Source organism: Streptopelia decaocto (assembly GCF_964273445.1).
Source record: "Streptopelia decaocto genome assembly, chromosome: 7".
Classification (NCBI taxonomy): Eukaryota; Metazoa; Chordata; class Aves; order Columbiformes; family Columbidae; genus Streptopelia; species Streptopelia decaocto.
In genome coordinates this window covers 38,111,035-38,128,143 of record NC_138661.1, presented here as the reverse complement: position 1 = coordinate 38,128,143, position 17,109 = coordinate 38,111,035, and the positions used below count along the sequence as shown (strand labels likewise).

At 38.1% G+C, this 17,109-nt stretch overlaps 1 protein-coding gene across 7 annotated transcripts in view; it reads right to left on the bottom strand.

Annotated features, from left to right (window-relative positions):
* The window catches only part of SIPA1L1 (signal induced proliferation associated 1 like 1), a 221,629-nt gene that overhangs the window by 10,746 nt on the left and 193,774 nt on the right, over window positions 1-17,109 (bottom strand). For all 7 annotated transcript variants that reach the window (XM_082058409.1, XM_082058408.1, XM_082058414.1 and 4 more), the window contains 5 exons: window positions 14,832-14,956; window positions 11,988-12,106; window positions 9,084-9,523; window positions 3,018-3,257; window positions 1,816-1,981 (listed from right to left, as the gene is read on the bottom strand). In XM_082058409.1, coding sequence (XP_081914535.1) covers window positions 1,816-1,981; window positions 3,018-3,257; window positions 9,084-9,523; window positions 11,988-12,106; window positions 14,832-14,956 — 1,090 coding nt within the window. The remainder of the gene's footprint in view (window positions 1-1,815; window positions 1,982-3,017; window positions 3,258-9,083; window positions 9,524-11,987; window positions 12,107-14,831; window positions 14,957-17,109) is intronic.

Below are 17,109 nucleotides of genomic sequence, written 5' to 3'. Positions count from 1 at the left end.
AGTGGTGTAATTCACTCAGTGTCAAAGAATTAGGAGCTGGAATCACCAGCTAATATCAGATGTTGATATTAAAAGGTTGCACAAATACAAGTATTTGATGAAGCCGAACAGAGGCAATACGAGTAGGAATTGTCTTCTGGTAACAGAGCAGAGGGAAGAGAAAGAGAAGGGTGACTTGTCTGAGAAGATATAATGCATAAGGAGATCAGGAAGGCTGGAAAGATAATTAAAAAATTGCACAAGACACACAAAATTACAGCCTAGAACAAATTCTACTAGCAAACAAAGCCTTTGGCAGACAACAGACAGCAAGGAGGAGGATTTTTGGTCTTTGTGCAGTGAACTAATGAATGGCATTATAATTCTTTTTCTTTAACTGTCAAAAAATTTTATGTCTTATGAGCAACTTTTTTGTAAGATGAAATATAAATCATGCAGTGGGCAGAAATGACAGCTACTTTTAAAATGGAAAAGATTCAATTTATTGGTGTGATAGAATGTTATGAACTTGCTGAAATTTATCAAAAGTATAACCGGAATTAACATACTAGTCACAGTCACCAGGAAATAAAGATCAGGGTAAGAATTGATTCACTAATCCCAAAGCAGAAAAAAACCCTGGGAAAATACACACTTTTCATGGTCTTCAGGCCACCTCTTTAAACAGAATGGAATTTTTTTGAATGAGAACAATTCTCTTGCTCAAACGAACCAACAGGAGATGCTCACATTGCCCAGGTCCCACTCCCCTCAGAACTACCAGTAATGTAAGGAAAATGCATGTTGCCACTGGCAAGGGTTTTTTTCCTCTGGCCTCAAAAGTAACAGCTGAAATAACCTGTGTACAGAACCTAGCTCTTACAAGTTTTAATAAGCCACTGTGGGTTTTTATAAGCAAAGAAAGAAGCTGCAGCTCTCTCTTTTGCAGAGAGGCTGTGGAAAGCATTTGGGCTCCAGGTGATGAGCCCCAGCTATTAGGCACTGACTGTACATGGAGACTGTACAAATCAAGATGTTCTCTTCACAATCATGGATTTTTAAAACTAACATATGCACTGGGGTTACTATACACATTTTGAAACACAGCGGGAAATATTTGCTTAAGTTTAGGAAGCATTCTTGTCCTTGTGCAGTAGCAGGATTAGAGAGGCATAAAAGCATGCTTTTTGCAAGGGTTTCAAATGCTGCCAACAAGTCACTGCCTAGTGATGCAATCAGAGAAGAACAATTCAAATGCATAACACTACAGGATTTCCCATGAGCCAGCAGTCCTAAATGTTTGCAATTTGGCATACCAGTCTCTTTAAATTTGCACACAAAACTGTAATAGTATTGCAGTGACTGTTCCCCAAATGTATTTCTCTAGTAGAAAGTCTGTGACAAATGGATGACTTTCAGTCCATGATGTGAATTCAGGGAATGCTTTGCATTTTATTTTCCTGTTATGGGTGAGAATGAAAAAGATCCTGAGAAACTCTTGAGTCCAAAGTCCAATCCTGCAAGCCCTGTATGAATGAACGCTTCAGCTTTGCTTTGAAAGCACTCAGCATTTTCTACACAGAAATCTTAAGAGCTTCACAGCCATCATCCTTTTCTAAATTGTGAAGCATTTGTTGTAGTAGTTGATATGCCTAGCCAGCAATGAACTGAACAAATCAAATCCTTATAAAGTGTAACTTTACACATTTCTGTTTTGTAACAACAGAACTATGACTTGGATCAGAAGAGGGCTTGTGCGTTGCTCTTCAGGTGTTCTCAGATTTCATTTAACTGTGACAGGAGATGGCCAGATGACAGACTCTCTCTTTAACATACCTTAAAATTCTTCTGGGACTCAGGTGTTGGGCTATCAAGATCTATCAATTTCTTCAGCTCTTCTTCAACAGTGGACTTGGATGCTCGTTTCGGTGATGCTCGGAGATCTCTTGCTGAAGCACGCAGCCGAGGGTGGGCCATTTCATTGCCATCACTCTGGTGACGTCTTAAATGAAATGGAACAGACACATTCAGGTCTCAAATCCCTGGGGCAGGAGGCATGAATGAAACAAGAATTATAGCATCCTCAAGATTTTCAAAGAAAAAAGCTAGGTGGGGGCACGGAGGAGAGGAAGGACTTTCGCTAATACAGCGGAGCCTCATCTTAATGAATACCTGTTGAAGCAATAAACTTGTTTTAAAACATCAACTAACAATACGCTTAAAGGTTATAATAACATTTTCCCAATATGGGATTGAATCTGTTAAAATAACATGCATTCTGTACAAAACTAAAAAAATATAAATGTCTTAAATGAGCCCCAAACCAGCAAATCACTATGTTTCTTCAACCTTTCAACTGGCTTTTTATAATGCAGTTATCACAAAAGTTCACCATCTCCTTTTGACAGTCACAGTATCTTCTAGGGATACCGTGCTTGACCCAATGTAAGTCAAGAGGGGTTGAATATTTGAAATGGGCTTTCTGAACCTCTTGCTTTTCAAGTCATAGTAGACTGACAGGAACAATATTTTCACTAGGAAGTTGTTTCTCAGTTTCTTTTTCAAAAGAGATGGCTGCATATTGTAACACAGAGAGATCTTGGCTTGCATCCAGCCAGTTACACTGGACACTGGCAGCAATCTTAACAAGGCCACATGCGCTAATGCTACTACAGGGATGAGAGGTTTAAGGAAAACTCAGGCTCTGTGTTAAGATGATTTTTAGTATTTGCTCAAATAGCATTTTGAGTCACTCTTAAGAGCACCTGAGGAAAGATAAGCTTTAACAGAACTCAAATCCATACACATCTCTAGAAATGGTAAAAAAAAAGAAGATATTTTACAAGCCAACAGGGAATTAGATTAGCTAACTATCAAATATTTAAGCGTAGCTGAGAACTCTAGATTAAGTTCTACAGAAGACCAAGCATTCTATTCAATAGTCTTGAGCTCTTCTATACAGAGAAATGTCACAGATCTCAATGCTTCTTTACAATTAAAGCAAACAACCAAACAAGAGAACCAAAAACCAGTCTTACTTTCTTGAATCCATAAACCCCACCGAGTTTATTGTCCCTTCTGGCTTTTTCCATCCAATCAGATACTTGCTAGTAGCACCCTGGCGAGGGTAGAAAGTCCTGGGACCAGATGAGGAAGAAGAGGAAGAGGAGAAAGAAGGTGCGAGCTGGGGAGAAGTAGCAGAATGAATCTCTTCTTTAGGTGAGCTTCTGGCACTGGTGAAAACAACCGGGCTGGCAGAGTGTCGTGAGCTCATGGTACTATGAGAAAAAACACAATAAAGACAAAATTTGCCTCAAATGTGTATACATGCACCTTGTTTACCTATTTTTAAAGCAGAACTCTGAGCACGAGATGTTACTTGGATCAACAGCAGGTAGAGTAGCAAAACCACTTTGCTCTTCTTATGGGCATTCCCACCAATGTTTTATTAAAAACATCTCACATAGTAATGAAAAATTTTATAAGCAACCTCTGAGGATGCAATACACCACCATCCTCTCACTCCCCTTCACAAATGGGAAATCTAGGGTTCACAGTCAGGAGGCAGCTTAAAAGTAATATAAGAGATTGCAGCTGAATCAGCAAAAAAAGAGCCCAGGGTCCAATTTCTTGCTGGGATTCCTGGTTGTGGCAGAAAACATATTTTGAAGGAACTTAAGCAACAGGAAACATCTCTTTAAGACCCCACAACAAACCAAAGAAGAAGCCCATACCTCCTTCAAAGCAGGGCTTCCTGGATTTTGCCTGAAAGGGAATTACCATTTGCAAAAAAAGACTCTTAAATTGAGAAATTTGAGCAGGTCTCTAGCATGTATCACAATTTGTCTAGAGAGCAAAAAGAGTCGGGATGACCAACTGCAGTGTATTGCTGAAAGAAGGAGGGGGGGCTTTAGATGGGAGCTACTCTTTAGCTATGCTGATATTCAAATGTGATGCAACTTGCATAATACCAGAAGCACAAGGACTTAAGACAATATTTACTATAACAACCCTAAAAGGTTGGGCATTTCTAAGTGCAGTTACAGGAAAACTTAATGCAAAACGTTAGTACTGAAACGGTGTTATAGATTTGGAGACCAGTTTTCTGAGTCCTCTACACAACTTAGTCACATTTTCATCCCTGTATCCAATGTGCAAGGAAGGAATATGAAACAGATGGTCCCGTGCTAAAGAACAGTTTCTGACTGCGAAATAAAAATTAGCTGGGAGGCTGAATAAAGTCACTGAGTAATCTTTTCTTTACTAGCTTAAGAGAAAATTCGTCAGGACTTTTTATATTTTTATAAAACAATGCATTTTTACATCTTGCTGAAGCAGACGAAGAGACTTTAAGGTTAAATTTATGTTGCCACCTGGAAAAGTAATCTCACCTAAACTTAGCCTATAGAAGCCAGTTATCTAGTGTATGCCTTTTGCCTGGCTCCTGCTGTAGTCAATGGAGAAATTTCCTTGGGAGGTGATTCCCCTCCTCTTAAATTAGTTGTCTCAGATACATGAGGAGAATTAACGTTCTGCAGTTTCTCCTCTCTCACCACTGACAACAGATAAGAGTCTAAAAAAAAGAAACCACCATACAAATTTTGTATTATAGGTATTTTTTTTCTTCCTTCCATCTCTACATTTGAAAGGCCTACACAAAAATGGCAGATTGGGAAAACATAGGAAGAGATTTTCCTGTCCGTCAAACCCGTATATTTAGCTCTGCACACCACAACCTTCTTATTTGTAGCAGATATAAGTAAACATAACATAAAGCAAGAAAGCAGAGAAAAATAAAATCTAGGGAGAGAGGCAGTAAACCTCGTTCTCCCTTCTCTCTTTCAATACTGAAAGAAAACTCCTACACACACTGAGTAAACCAGCCCATCTGTGAGACATCACCACCACAAAATTAAACCACCAAGATCTGGAGAAGATGCACATCTTTAAAGAAAACATATCGGGCTATTTTTTGTCATTTTTATAACCTTCTATATACACCCAAAAAATTGAGAAGTCTTTTGCTTTAGTGTAGGAAATGGAAGTTCTGATCACATTTCAGAAGTCTTTAGTCCATCGGGTAGTTCTCAAGGAAGTGCCAGTTGTGAGAAAACTTTTATTGATAAAAAGCAATAACACCACCTAGATAGACTGGTAGTGTTGATCCTTAAAATCCGCAGGCAAAGAGGGTAAAAAATGATGCTCGGTATGCTCTACATAAAATGCGTATGTATATATAATAAAATAATAAGAATATTTTATTACATGTCATATTGCATATATGCATTTATTTAAAATATTATTACTTTATTTTAATATGTGTCATGTAATAGATGCCAAGAGCAGCCTGGCAAATAAGCAAGAAAATTAGCATATGGTTTTAAATACACTTTTCTTTAAAATGTATTGCATATTTTGAGTTGTGGTTTTACAATATAGTATTTTGGGAGGATATTTTGCTTCAGAAACTATGCACAGAACCGTGGATATGACTAAAATTTTTCACACTACAGGTAAACACAGGCAGGTCAATAGATAGATGGAAAGACACACTTGTTAACTATCAGCAAGTGCTTTGGGTAAGATTCAGAATAACTGAATAAGAGCTGGAGCTCTATGGTAGCGATGGGAAGATATTAGAGTATTCAACACCAGGAAGCACACAGAGGATCCTCATCCTGTAACAGACACCCGGACCAGCTTGATTATATCTGCAAGAAATTCAGTCCTCATTCTCAGGACACAGAGACAGACACTGCTGGTCCCCCACCTCAATTATTGAGACATCAAGGATTGCATTAAGGAAAAATTCAAATATTACATGACAATCTGCAAAAATTGCAGATGAGCCATTCATAAAAGCATTCTACTATCATTAAATAAGATTTAGAGTATTGTAAAATTACTAGAAGTAATGAAAAAGATACTTGATTAGAAATAGCCAGAATCTTCCTTTTAGTTTTGGTAAGAGGACCATAAGAAACCACACAGTCTAGGTGGAAGTGAAAGTTTTATTTGTTTTTTTTCTTAGGGAATTCATGCCATCAGCACATATGGCTTCATTTAATGACATTCAGCTATAATAGTTCTGTATAATTACTGGCCTACATAATGCAATTCTCCAAGGATGCGATGAGAAACCTGCACAATCATCAGGAAGGACTCCAGCAATGGGGGTGGAGAAGAAAAATAAAACCCAGCCAGAAGGTCTGCTGTAAAAGTTAATCACTGTAATTTACATTTTGCCACCAATTCTCAGGTACAAGTTCTTTTATGCACCATCAAATGATCTGAATGCTAATTATCGCTCCTGTCTTCTACAGACACAAACACTCTAATTTGTGGTTATTTTCGTTTGTCACTGAGTTCTTTTTAGGGCCAAATTCCTTTTCTTCTTGCTCAGAAACCTGGCTCTAAAGACGTTACAGACATTCTGGCAAAAGGTAAAAAAAGTGAGAACCTACAAAGGATAACGATTTAGAAACTGATAGAGAAACACACCAATTAAGCTGTTCATTTCTCATTGAAAGTCACCTATTCAGAATCATCATTCAGTCTCCCCTCCTTGGAGCAGGCAGCTGTGGTTGCATTTTGGAAGTGCCAGCTGAAGATGCCTCCAGCTCCAAGCTGCTGTGCTCTCAGAGAAAGAGCTATGGGAACACTGGGAGCAAAGAGCTGGACCAAGGGTTCCCTCAAGTTCTGCTGTCCAGTAGGTGGCCACCAAGTGACGACGCCACAAGAAACAAAATGAAAGCTTTTTAGCCCAGACTGTGCCTTTGCTTTATTGTGAGGCACCAAACACATGCTCTAGTCTTTAAAAGCAAGAAATAGAGAACAAACAAAAGTCGGTCTGCTTTTATTCCACCAAAATAAACTATGTGAGTGCAAGGATTGCAATATTTCTCAAGTATCACGTCCCATGTGTTCTACAAACTGCTACTACTCCTCTTTGCAAAGAGCTCAATTTTTAACACCTGATTTTCAAATTAAACCGGAAAAAAAAAGAAAAAAGCCAACTGTTTTCTTTAGCATAAAGCCCAAGGAACCTTTATCTTGACGATTTCAGTAACAGTCCCGCAAAAACATGTAGAGAATAATTTCAGTATCATCAGAGAAACACCACATAAATTAATCCAGATCAACCAGAGAAAATACCATGTTTGAAGACACAATGCTATACTATAATAAATAATGAGACAATGTCCTAGACTTAAGTTTGCAATCAGTTTACCAAGTAAACCCAAGGGAGATGGAGCTGAGAGCTGTCAGGGTATGCCTGCCCAGGGAAGATATGTTTCTTTCTTTTACATTTCCTTGGCTGTTCTACTGAACTAATCCTATTTGGTGCTCAGAGAAGAAGAAACCAGAACCTCAGACGTACAAAGATGCCATTCTCTTTAGGCCCACCTTTACAATAAACCTTCCAATAGTTACATGTGAGTTTTCCAAGCTCCTTTGAATCACTTCTGAAGAAATCCTTCCAAATGGAAATGCTGACATCTTTATTACAATTAACATTTTGTATAAGAATCTCACATTTAATGGTTCTGCTAGTTACATTCAAAAAAGTACCACAGGTTACATGGAAAATCCTAATTAACATTAAAAAAATGCATATAAGCATGTTTGCCTTAAAATAAAAGTGATAAAACTGCAAATAACCACCATATACAGTTTTACTTTCAAGAAAGGGGCACGCAGAATCATGGAATCATTTAGGCTGGAAAAGACCCTCAAGACTGAGTCCAAACATAACCTAAGTCTTGGTTCATCCGCACATCTTCTAAACACCTTCAGGGATGGTGACTCAACCACTTCCCTGGGCAGCCTGTTCCAATGCCTGACAACACATGCTGATATTGCCCAAAACTGAAGTAAATCCCTCTGCATAGTGTTTGCTACAGACTTGCTCAAGTCCTTTATGCATGCATAGCTACTAGAAAGCCTCAAAGACCTGGGTGGGATTTATACCAACTGAATGAGCTTTATTGCCAAAAATGGCCAACCATGAGATCCAGAAAACCAGAACAGGACCACCATTAATAGACTACTTAGTCAAAATTACCATGACAAAGTACATGGAGACCGTTGACTACATTACAGTCTCTATGACAACCCCTACTTGCAGCTAGTGTATGTGGAGTTGTTAAGTGTCTGATCCACATCTAGCCTTGCATAAATGTGGCTTTGCTCAAAACAATTAGCAAAAATTGCTTCAGACTTCTCATCTGTAGGTATTTTAGCTGCACACTCAAAACAAAGGCAACTTATGAATAAAAATGCAAGTCAGGCTCTGCAAGGCCAACAAATTATGATGATCACACAACTTCCTTGAAAGAGCTGTGGGTTTTTTTGGTTGCTAGTATGACACAGTATGAGTATTTTTCAAAAAAATCACACTGAATACCTTCCTGGGAAATAGGTTAGGAAAACATTTTCTCTCTCTAGCAGCTCTGATTAACTTGTCAAGTGGGTATCTTCCACCTGAGGTGCTCAAGTACATCATACATGTACGTGATATTGCCAATTTTACAAGTAGCAAAACTAAGGGAGAGAGGGAAGGTGACTGTAATGTGTCATACCCAGAAGCTTGCAGCAGAATGAGATTAAATCTACACTTGTATTTCCAAGCAACTTGCTCTCAGTATTGATCATACTGACTGCAAGCAGATTTCTAAACAAAGAACCTGGTGAAAAAAAAAATGCAAAACATCCAAAATGTGTACTTGCAAGACTAAAAAAGACCTCTATATTAAACTGTTCTTTAATAAAATGGACTGATCTCCCTTTCTGATCCACATATGAACTGCAGTTGTTGCAAAATATTCCTTTTGAACGCATCATACACGTCTGCCTTATGTTTAGTAGCAGCAGTATGGAATGCGCTCTCGAAGACATTCTTTATTGCTATAAGCAGTAGCAGACGTGAAGACTAAAAGTGGTCTTAATTTTCAAGCATTCTGCACAGTGAGAACTTTAAAAACACTGGTTTACCTAAGTAGAAACCTCTCTTTCCAACATTCACTTCTCACTTTTGACAGGTTAGAGAGTGAGAATGGGGAAATGAGTGTGGAGGGGTCATTCTAATGAGAGGTGAAAATTACCTTGTGTGTGAGATGGCATCACTAAGACTGTAAGCACTGTTCTCCCTCGTTAGAGGATTGGAGGGTGGCTGACTCTTGCTGTGAATATCCAGGCTCAGTGAAGACTCGGCCTTTCGGTCCATGTGGCTCTCTTTTTCCAATGTCCTGTCTGCAATGGAGACCACCTCGCTAGAGCTGTGCCACAGCGGTGCCACCTTCTCCTTTGTTAGCCCTGTGCGGGGAGATGTTGCTGCTCCCAGGGAGGCAGTGCTGCCGTGGCTGGGTCCGTAGGAAGTGGTGTCGATGCCACTATCCGCTGAAGTCCCCTGAAGGTAGTTGTAGCTGTTCAGCTCCGATTCGGTGCGCTCTCCACTGTCATACCATTTTTCATCACTGTGAGCACTGGAGGCGTTGCTGGAGAGCGTATTGCTGCTGGAATGGCTGGAGTAGTGGCTGTCCGACTACACAAGAAATAACAATCCAAAAAACCCACACTTGTAAGTTTATTTCAGAATTACGGCAGTAAAGGAGGAAATAAACGGTTACAAAAGTCACCACTGCACAATAGGAGCTCTTCTACCTTGAAGTGTTGGATAGATAAATTGAGGAGAATAACAAACTCTAAAAATTTAATTCCAACACAATGCATGTGCTCTGTTCTGGGTGCACATAAAAAGCTCTCATATGGATTTGGACGCCGTGTCTTAACTATTCAGGGGAAGTCAGAGCTGTTTGTATTTTGCCCCAAAATACTTCACACTGTTTCCTTTCAAGCACAGCTCTGCTCAGCCTAGACCAGTGAAACTGGCTGAGTTGCGTAGACTTTGACTTGGTTTAACACTACTAGAACTAATAATTTTCTAATTTTAAGACTCCAGTGTTTTAGAACATGAAGCATAACCCATCCCCAGAAAGTGCACATTATTTTAATAATCCATTTGCCTATCAAGAGGTTAAAGCAGGGTAAAATAACCACTACTCTTCCTGCCACTTTGTGGTAGAGTATATTTGCTCCTCAACAGGAGTGTCCATTGCAAATGACCACTGAAATGCTAATTTAATTAATCTGAAGTTATTTTTCAAAAGGCAGAATTGAAAGAAAGTAAACTTTAATGCAGTGCTTTTAAACTGTCCCATCAGGGCATGCCAGCATCTGGCTAGTTTGTGTGTTTTGTCCGTGGTTACAGTCAACTGTTACGAAGAAACTCAATGTCCTCAATTCCATAGTGGGCATTGGTGGAATATCCCCTTCCATGAAGAATTTCTTGCCATACACTCATCACTGCTTAGTAGCTCACCTACCTTTGGGGTATTTATATCCATCTGACTTCCTTAATTTTAGTTTCCATCTACAGAATTTACCTAAGTTCTGATCATCTATTTAATCAGAACTGAAGGAGTTTTTCAGTAGGCCATTGGCTTGTTTGGTGACCATATGGCCTAGGAATAATGGAAAAGGATGGAGAGGAGACTTAGAACCACGCTTCCTGTTTGTCTACTGGAATTTTAACAAACATGCATGGGCGGAGATCCCAGCCAAATATAAAAAATCAGATATTGTTTCTGTTTTCACTGGAAAAGAGGGAAAATAGACAATAGGTGTATACCAAGAGCATGAAATCTCAGCATCCACGTTTCTTATTATACTAAAGCAACAACTGACAGAAAAACAGGAGGAATATTAAGTTGATCTGGACTCCTAGTTATCTCTAATTAAAATTGCTGCTCTTCATTAAGAACTGCATCACTCCCCCCCATCCATCTGTCCACATAATAAAGATTTACTCTAACAATGACTAAATGACAAGAATGCAAGTATTAGTAATTCCAGTGCTGCACCTTCCACACAAGCTATTGAGTTATGTATTACATCATCATATGGTTAAATACATCTCATGGAAAACAGGTCAATCTAAATATAAAAACTAGTTTGTGCTCCTAAGAGTATGAAGACAGGTGTGTGTTGTTTTTTTTTAAATAATAAATATGTGTTGTTGTGAATTAATAAACTAAAAGCAACAGTGCCAATTGTATTGAAAGAAGAATGCCAGTAAGCAGGAACAAATATCAAAGCCAATTAAAAACTTCCTCACACCTAAATAAATGCAACTAATACTTTCCATATAATCAGGCAACACAGCTCCATATTTTTGCTGATTGTACACATAAATAAAAAAAAAATAATAAAGCTTATTGGGTAATTTAACATTTAACTTTTTTTCTCCTAGTGACTTAAATAATTTTCAAGACATATTAAATTTATGAACATTACAGATTTTATTTCCTCTGTATGTCAATCAGGAAGTGACAGTCTCCAAAGAGGTGTGAATATCTGTGTCTGTGGAGACCAGAAAGGTAGAATTTACCATTTAGACCTTAAACATAAATGAAATAAGACAGTGTGGTTTGTTTTGTTTTGTTTTTTTTCCAGCAGATCTTTCAGACAACGTCTTCCAACAGTGTGCAAAGCAGGTTATGGAAAGTAATAGTTACACCAGATGAGGAAAATGGAGAAATTACAAAAACCAAGAGCAGAATCACTATTCTGTTTCAAAGGAGCAGCTGAGTGTTGCATTATAAAAATGTTAGAAAACTTTAAGTCTCACACACGAGGCCTAGGAATACCTCTCTAAACTTCAACAAATTTCTTACTTATCAGAAGATAACAGGCAACAAGTTGCTGTTCAACTGGCAACAAAACTTTATTAACTAATAAATATTTCCATAGGCTGTGCTTAGCTTCTGTAGGATTCAGGAAACAACGGGTCTACTCTACTGCTGCTTCCATGTTCTAGTAGGGAACAGGGCTTGAGGATTTTTCTTTTTTTAATTGACATTCTAAATATAACTTTGAACAACACTTTTGGTATCAAGAGCTTATAAAGCAAAAGCAAAACATTAAATAACTCCTTTCAGATGACTTACATGACCCTGCTTATTTGGAGACAAGTGAACCACAGGATCCTGTCTCATCAGTCTTCCACTGGGGCTTTCTCTGAAGGACGGCAGGACTTTTGATACCGCTGGGACATGGCAGGTTGGTTCTGCAACACAGCATACAATGATGTACTGAAGAGCACATGCAGCGCAACAAACTAAGAAAATGCGTAACCTCATTTTCCACTGCAATTTTTCCAGTATTACCATTACCCCAAAACTTTAGATACCTAATATGAAATTAATTCCAAATACAAAAATACATATTGTGACAAAACTCAGGTGAGTAAGTAAGGGCCCATTCCTGCCCAGTGTAAATCAGTAAGACTTGATGAAGAGCCAGCAGCCACCATCCTGGCTGCTGTTAGAACCGCCTGAATGGTATCATGCCCCTAATGTCCAACTGTGCTACATTAGAGCAATAAACAGCACAATATTCACATTCAGAGTACGTTGACATTTTATGTCTATATGCACATTGCCTGTAGACAAGAGATTATAAAAAACCTAAACATCCACATTTCCTTAAATTGTAGCCTACGCAAGGCAGGACAATAGCAAAAGTCTACAGAGATCACTTAAATAAATGTTTTTTTTACAGTACAACTACTACACGTATCTCTTGTCAAAATAAAGGTGAGAGTTAAGTAAACATTTTCTAATTGAAGAGACAAAAATAATGTTGAATCACAATATTCCCTTAAAAACTGATGGCTGTGATAGTGGAAACTGCATAGATGTAGAAAAGGAATACTTCTTAAACTAAGCCTGATAAAAGTAGATGGAATTCAAATCACGTGTGTTACGTGGACACTCATAGCAGTGCTCTTTGCCAATTAAACTTATTTTTTTCCCAGGAGATGACTATGTTGGTCTAGAGGGTGTTCAGACATAGCCCGTCAGGTAGGTAATTGCCTTCTCAGATCCCAAGGTCAGTATTTAAAAAAAATCTCTCTCACTTGTGACTTTTACATGTATCTTCTTTCCTGTGGTTACGCAAAACTCTGCACTTCTAAAAATGCTGCTTTTTAAGTAGAATATGTGCTTATGAACAACAAGTACATAAAAATACCCATGGTAATTAGCTACAGTTTGTTCATCTTGATCTGCAGCATTACTTTAAAAAAATATAAAAGGCTTTTTTTTTTAACATTAAAAAAATAATTTAAAAAATTAAACAAATTTGATGCCCCCTGGCGAGTGGTAGTAAGCCTTGTTGGTGCACAAAGAACAAAGGTCTTCTGTAGCTAAGAATGGGACAGGAAGGAGCGAGTGTGCAGAATCCCTGCAAATAATGCCTTATTTATCTTGAGATACATTATCCCAAGTGGAAATGTCTTTGTCATAGAACCAACCTTTGACCTAGATTCAGCAGACTGGCAATAAGGTTTCCAGTCAGAGATGCAGCTTCCAACTGCAACTCCATGAATGCAGGACAATATGCAACAGATAAAACACAGGGATTATGTGTGACTGTGTATATCTCAGCCTTCACCAAATGCTGGAGCCATTTCTTCTACCACAAGATTTTTCCTGTTCTTCTTGGCCTTCTTTATTTATTTCATTAATACGGTGACACCTGACATTGTATAACAGAACTTACTGGCAGTTCCAGTCAGTGCCAGAACCAACACCCAACTGTTGGGTCTGCAACAGTAACGCTGAGCAAAAGATCAGTTTTACACGTGTCGTCACCATCACACAGTACCGAAACATATGTGATTAAAAATTGTTCTGTCAGAATGAGAACTGCAAATCAGTATAATCACAGCTTTCTAGCGAGAAGTGTGGGGGTAGTTGTGAGGGAGGGACTGACAGATGGCTTCAGTATCCAGGCACAGCTCACTGAGGTTGTGAAGGTGTGTGAAAAAAGTACATCTGCAGAACTTGAGGTTGACATTTGCCTGCTGATCTCACTGAACCTTATCTTGTGTTCAACACTAGTCCATTTATATAGAACAAAAGCTGTGATGCAGTAAAATTATGATCTATATGTTCAACAAAAAAAGTATGAAATTGTTTAATCTATGGTAACAAAGTCACAGAAAAGGATCTAGCAATCTTGATCATGGCCATCACGATGAATCAATTTCCTTTGTTGTCAGTCTCATTGGTATCCACTGAAGTCAAGCCATAACTGTTGCAAAAAGTCGATGTGCAAAAACTTCAAATGAAAGTTTAACAATGCAAATTCTCAGTACCCAGCTGTTTTATGTAGTTAATATGTTCCCTCAGCTGACAGCTTAATTGCCAAGTGCAATGAAAATGTATACACTGGTGGAAGGCGATTACCAAGCTATAGATTCACTTAACTATTTAAACTTTAATTGCATTTTTTCTATTTTGTACATAGTATCTCATAGCTTCAACAATCAAACAATCGATTTGCATTTATATAGCACCATTTGAAAGGGAACATCACAAGCACTTTAGACAAACTAAGCAAAAACTAAACTAAGCCAAGTCACTCAGGAGAGTAGGTGAGGTCAAACAAATCCTCAACAGCAAGGCAAATTAATAAGCATGTCTACCCAACTGCTTCTAAAAGGACAGTCTTTCAGGGTAAGAGCATTAAGGTAGATTTAGTCCCACAATCAAATGAAGAACTGAAATCAGTTCTTCCCTCAGGTGATACTCTTAGGCCTCAAGGAAACAGATTGCAGAAGCTAGTATATGCTCCAGACCTAATTATTCATCCTGATGAACAAGGTTAACTTTCAAAGACACTGAAAACACAGTGCTTAAGACAGTTCTCCCTCTGCACAGAGAAGTATTGCCAAAGTCACCTTGTGGTTAGCACCACTTGCTCATTGTAAAGAGTTAATTACCTACCCATCTGGTCAGCGATACTATCCTCACTTCTTTGCCAGCTGGGTGTGGATTTGCCGCTACCACCCAAATCTGATTGCGTGTTCTGCCTGTCAATGGAAGCTGGGGATCTACGGCTAATTCCAAACCTGTTGTAACACCCCAAAAACACAAAGCAGATAATTATTGTAAATAAACATAAATCTCACATAAGCGGAAAAGTGCACTTTAAAGAAGTTAGTGTCAAACAACAGGGCAGACCAATGTATAGCACAACTGCTTGAGGGGCTCATAACGCTTTTCCACTTCATTTTTGTGGCAGCTCTCAGGACCCATTTAGCACCTTTACTGCATAAGATTACAGCACACGATAATTTATCAAACATCTTTGATCAAAAACATCTAGTTACAGAGCATACAATCAAAAAAAAGACAAAAGCATCCAGAAAGAAAATTATTAATTTTCATTTACATAGACATTTACATGGAAACATGATCAGACCATTACATGGCTACAGAAAATTGACCACAGTGAGTAAAACTTCGAAGTTTGGATAAAAGTCACACAGGGAAATGAGGTGTGTTTACTGGGAAAAGATATCAAGGATGGATCCTTTTAATTGGGAAAGGACAACCTTGAACTAGTCAAAGGAAGCATCAGAAAGTTTGTTGGGACAATCCCACGGATCTCAGCTGGTTTCCTGGGTTCTAAGCAAAACACTAGTAAGGTCACACCTAGGTTACGCAGACATATTTGCAAACAACATATATTCACCTGGGACAATAATACACTGCTAAATATTTTAGTTAACCTTTTATAAAGTTGACTGTATTGGTTACAGATTCCCAAACCCTGGGATTTATGAATTCTGTAAGTTAAGTTATTTCATGAAAAAATAATTTGAGTGGACCAGTGTAAACTAAATACAGCTGTAGGAAAGCAGTGAGATGTGTACCTATTGCTGTAGAAGAAAACATACAGAACAGAAGGAAAACAGTGTTCCATGTACTTTGTAAATCCTGCTGGATTAATCAGATGGATTTCAGAAAGCTCAATAATGATGTAGTAAATTCAAGGAGGTCAATCTAATGACAAAAGCAGACACACTGTGTCACAGTGTGCCACACTGAAGTCTACATGCCTTATATGCCTAAAAGCCTGTAAGAATTAAATCTATAATTATCTATTACATAAAGATCACTTAGAAGTCTGTAAGAATTTTAGCTGGGTTCAGAATTAGCAGATCAATCATTAAGAATTTATCAAGAATAATGCATTTCTGAGGCGCCTTCTTTTTCTTTTTATAATCATACATACCCCAAAGGAAAAAAAAAATTCCCAAACTCTATACACACAGAGTAACACCCCAAAGAATTACAAGCTAATATATTCTCTGTATAACAAGGAGCTTTTCTAGTTATGTGTATCTAACAAAATAATGGAAAATAAAATAACTAAACTGCTTTCTACTCACTCTACTAGCTACTGACAGCCCCACATGACCTCCAACATAAAATAGGTATCTGCCCAAATGCTGGAACAAGATCCATGTGGCTATTCCATTTGAAAGTTCATTTACTTGTTAACTCAAATGAACCCACCAAAGCAACATCATATGACTCAGAACAACGAAATCACACTCCCGCCCCTAAAGACAAGGAGACAAACACGCCTGCACATGCAGTACAGCTCCAAAATGTCACATTTTGAAATTTGGGCCTTCTAAATTTTACCCAAACATGACCCTGCTTCCCTTTTGTTCACTGCTCCCTGGTACAGGCAACATATGGTTTGATGACTTGGAAAAAAAGTGAAGAAAACCTGGATATATCTGCCTTCTGATTACAAAGAATTTAAATTGAAATTGCACTAGGTGAGTGATGAACTTGCTTTTCTATTCACACAGGCTAGTTAGCATTTCACTTAATCAAATACTTAAACATAATGAATTCAAGACTAATTCAACAGATGTATAAAAAGTCTAACCACAACATTTCAAAGCTGGTTGATTCTTTAATGAATGCAACACTTCAAAAGCTGATTGGCTCTTCATATACTGATCTGAGGTAATTTTCAAACTTGTAAGACTTTGGGAAGAATATATTTTCATGATAAAATAACTAGAAGTTGGTATCTAAAGGAAAAAGCCCAAATCCCAAGTGTGATGAAGTTGCACTGCATCAATATTTTACTTTCTATACATTGTCCTCTTACCTAAACCCCTAATGTTCATATGTATAAAAGCAGTCAATTTTGCATTTGGCACATTTTACGATATGGGATCTTTTTTCCAAGATTGGA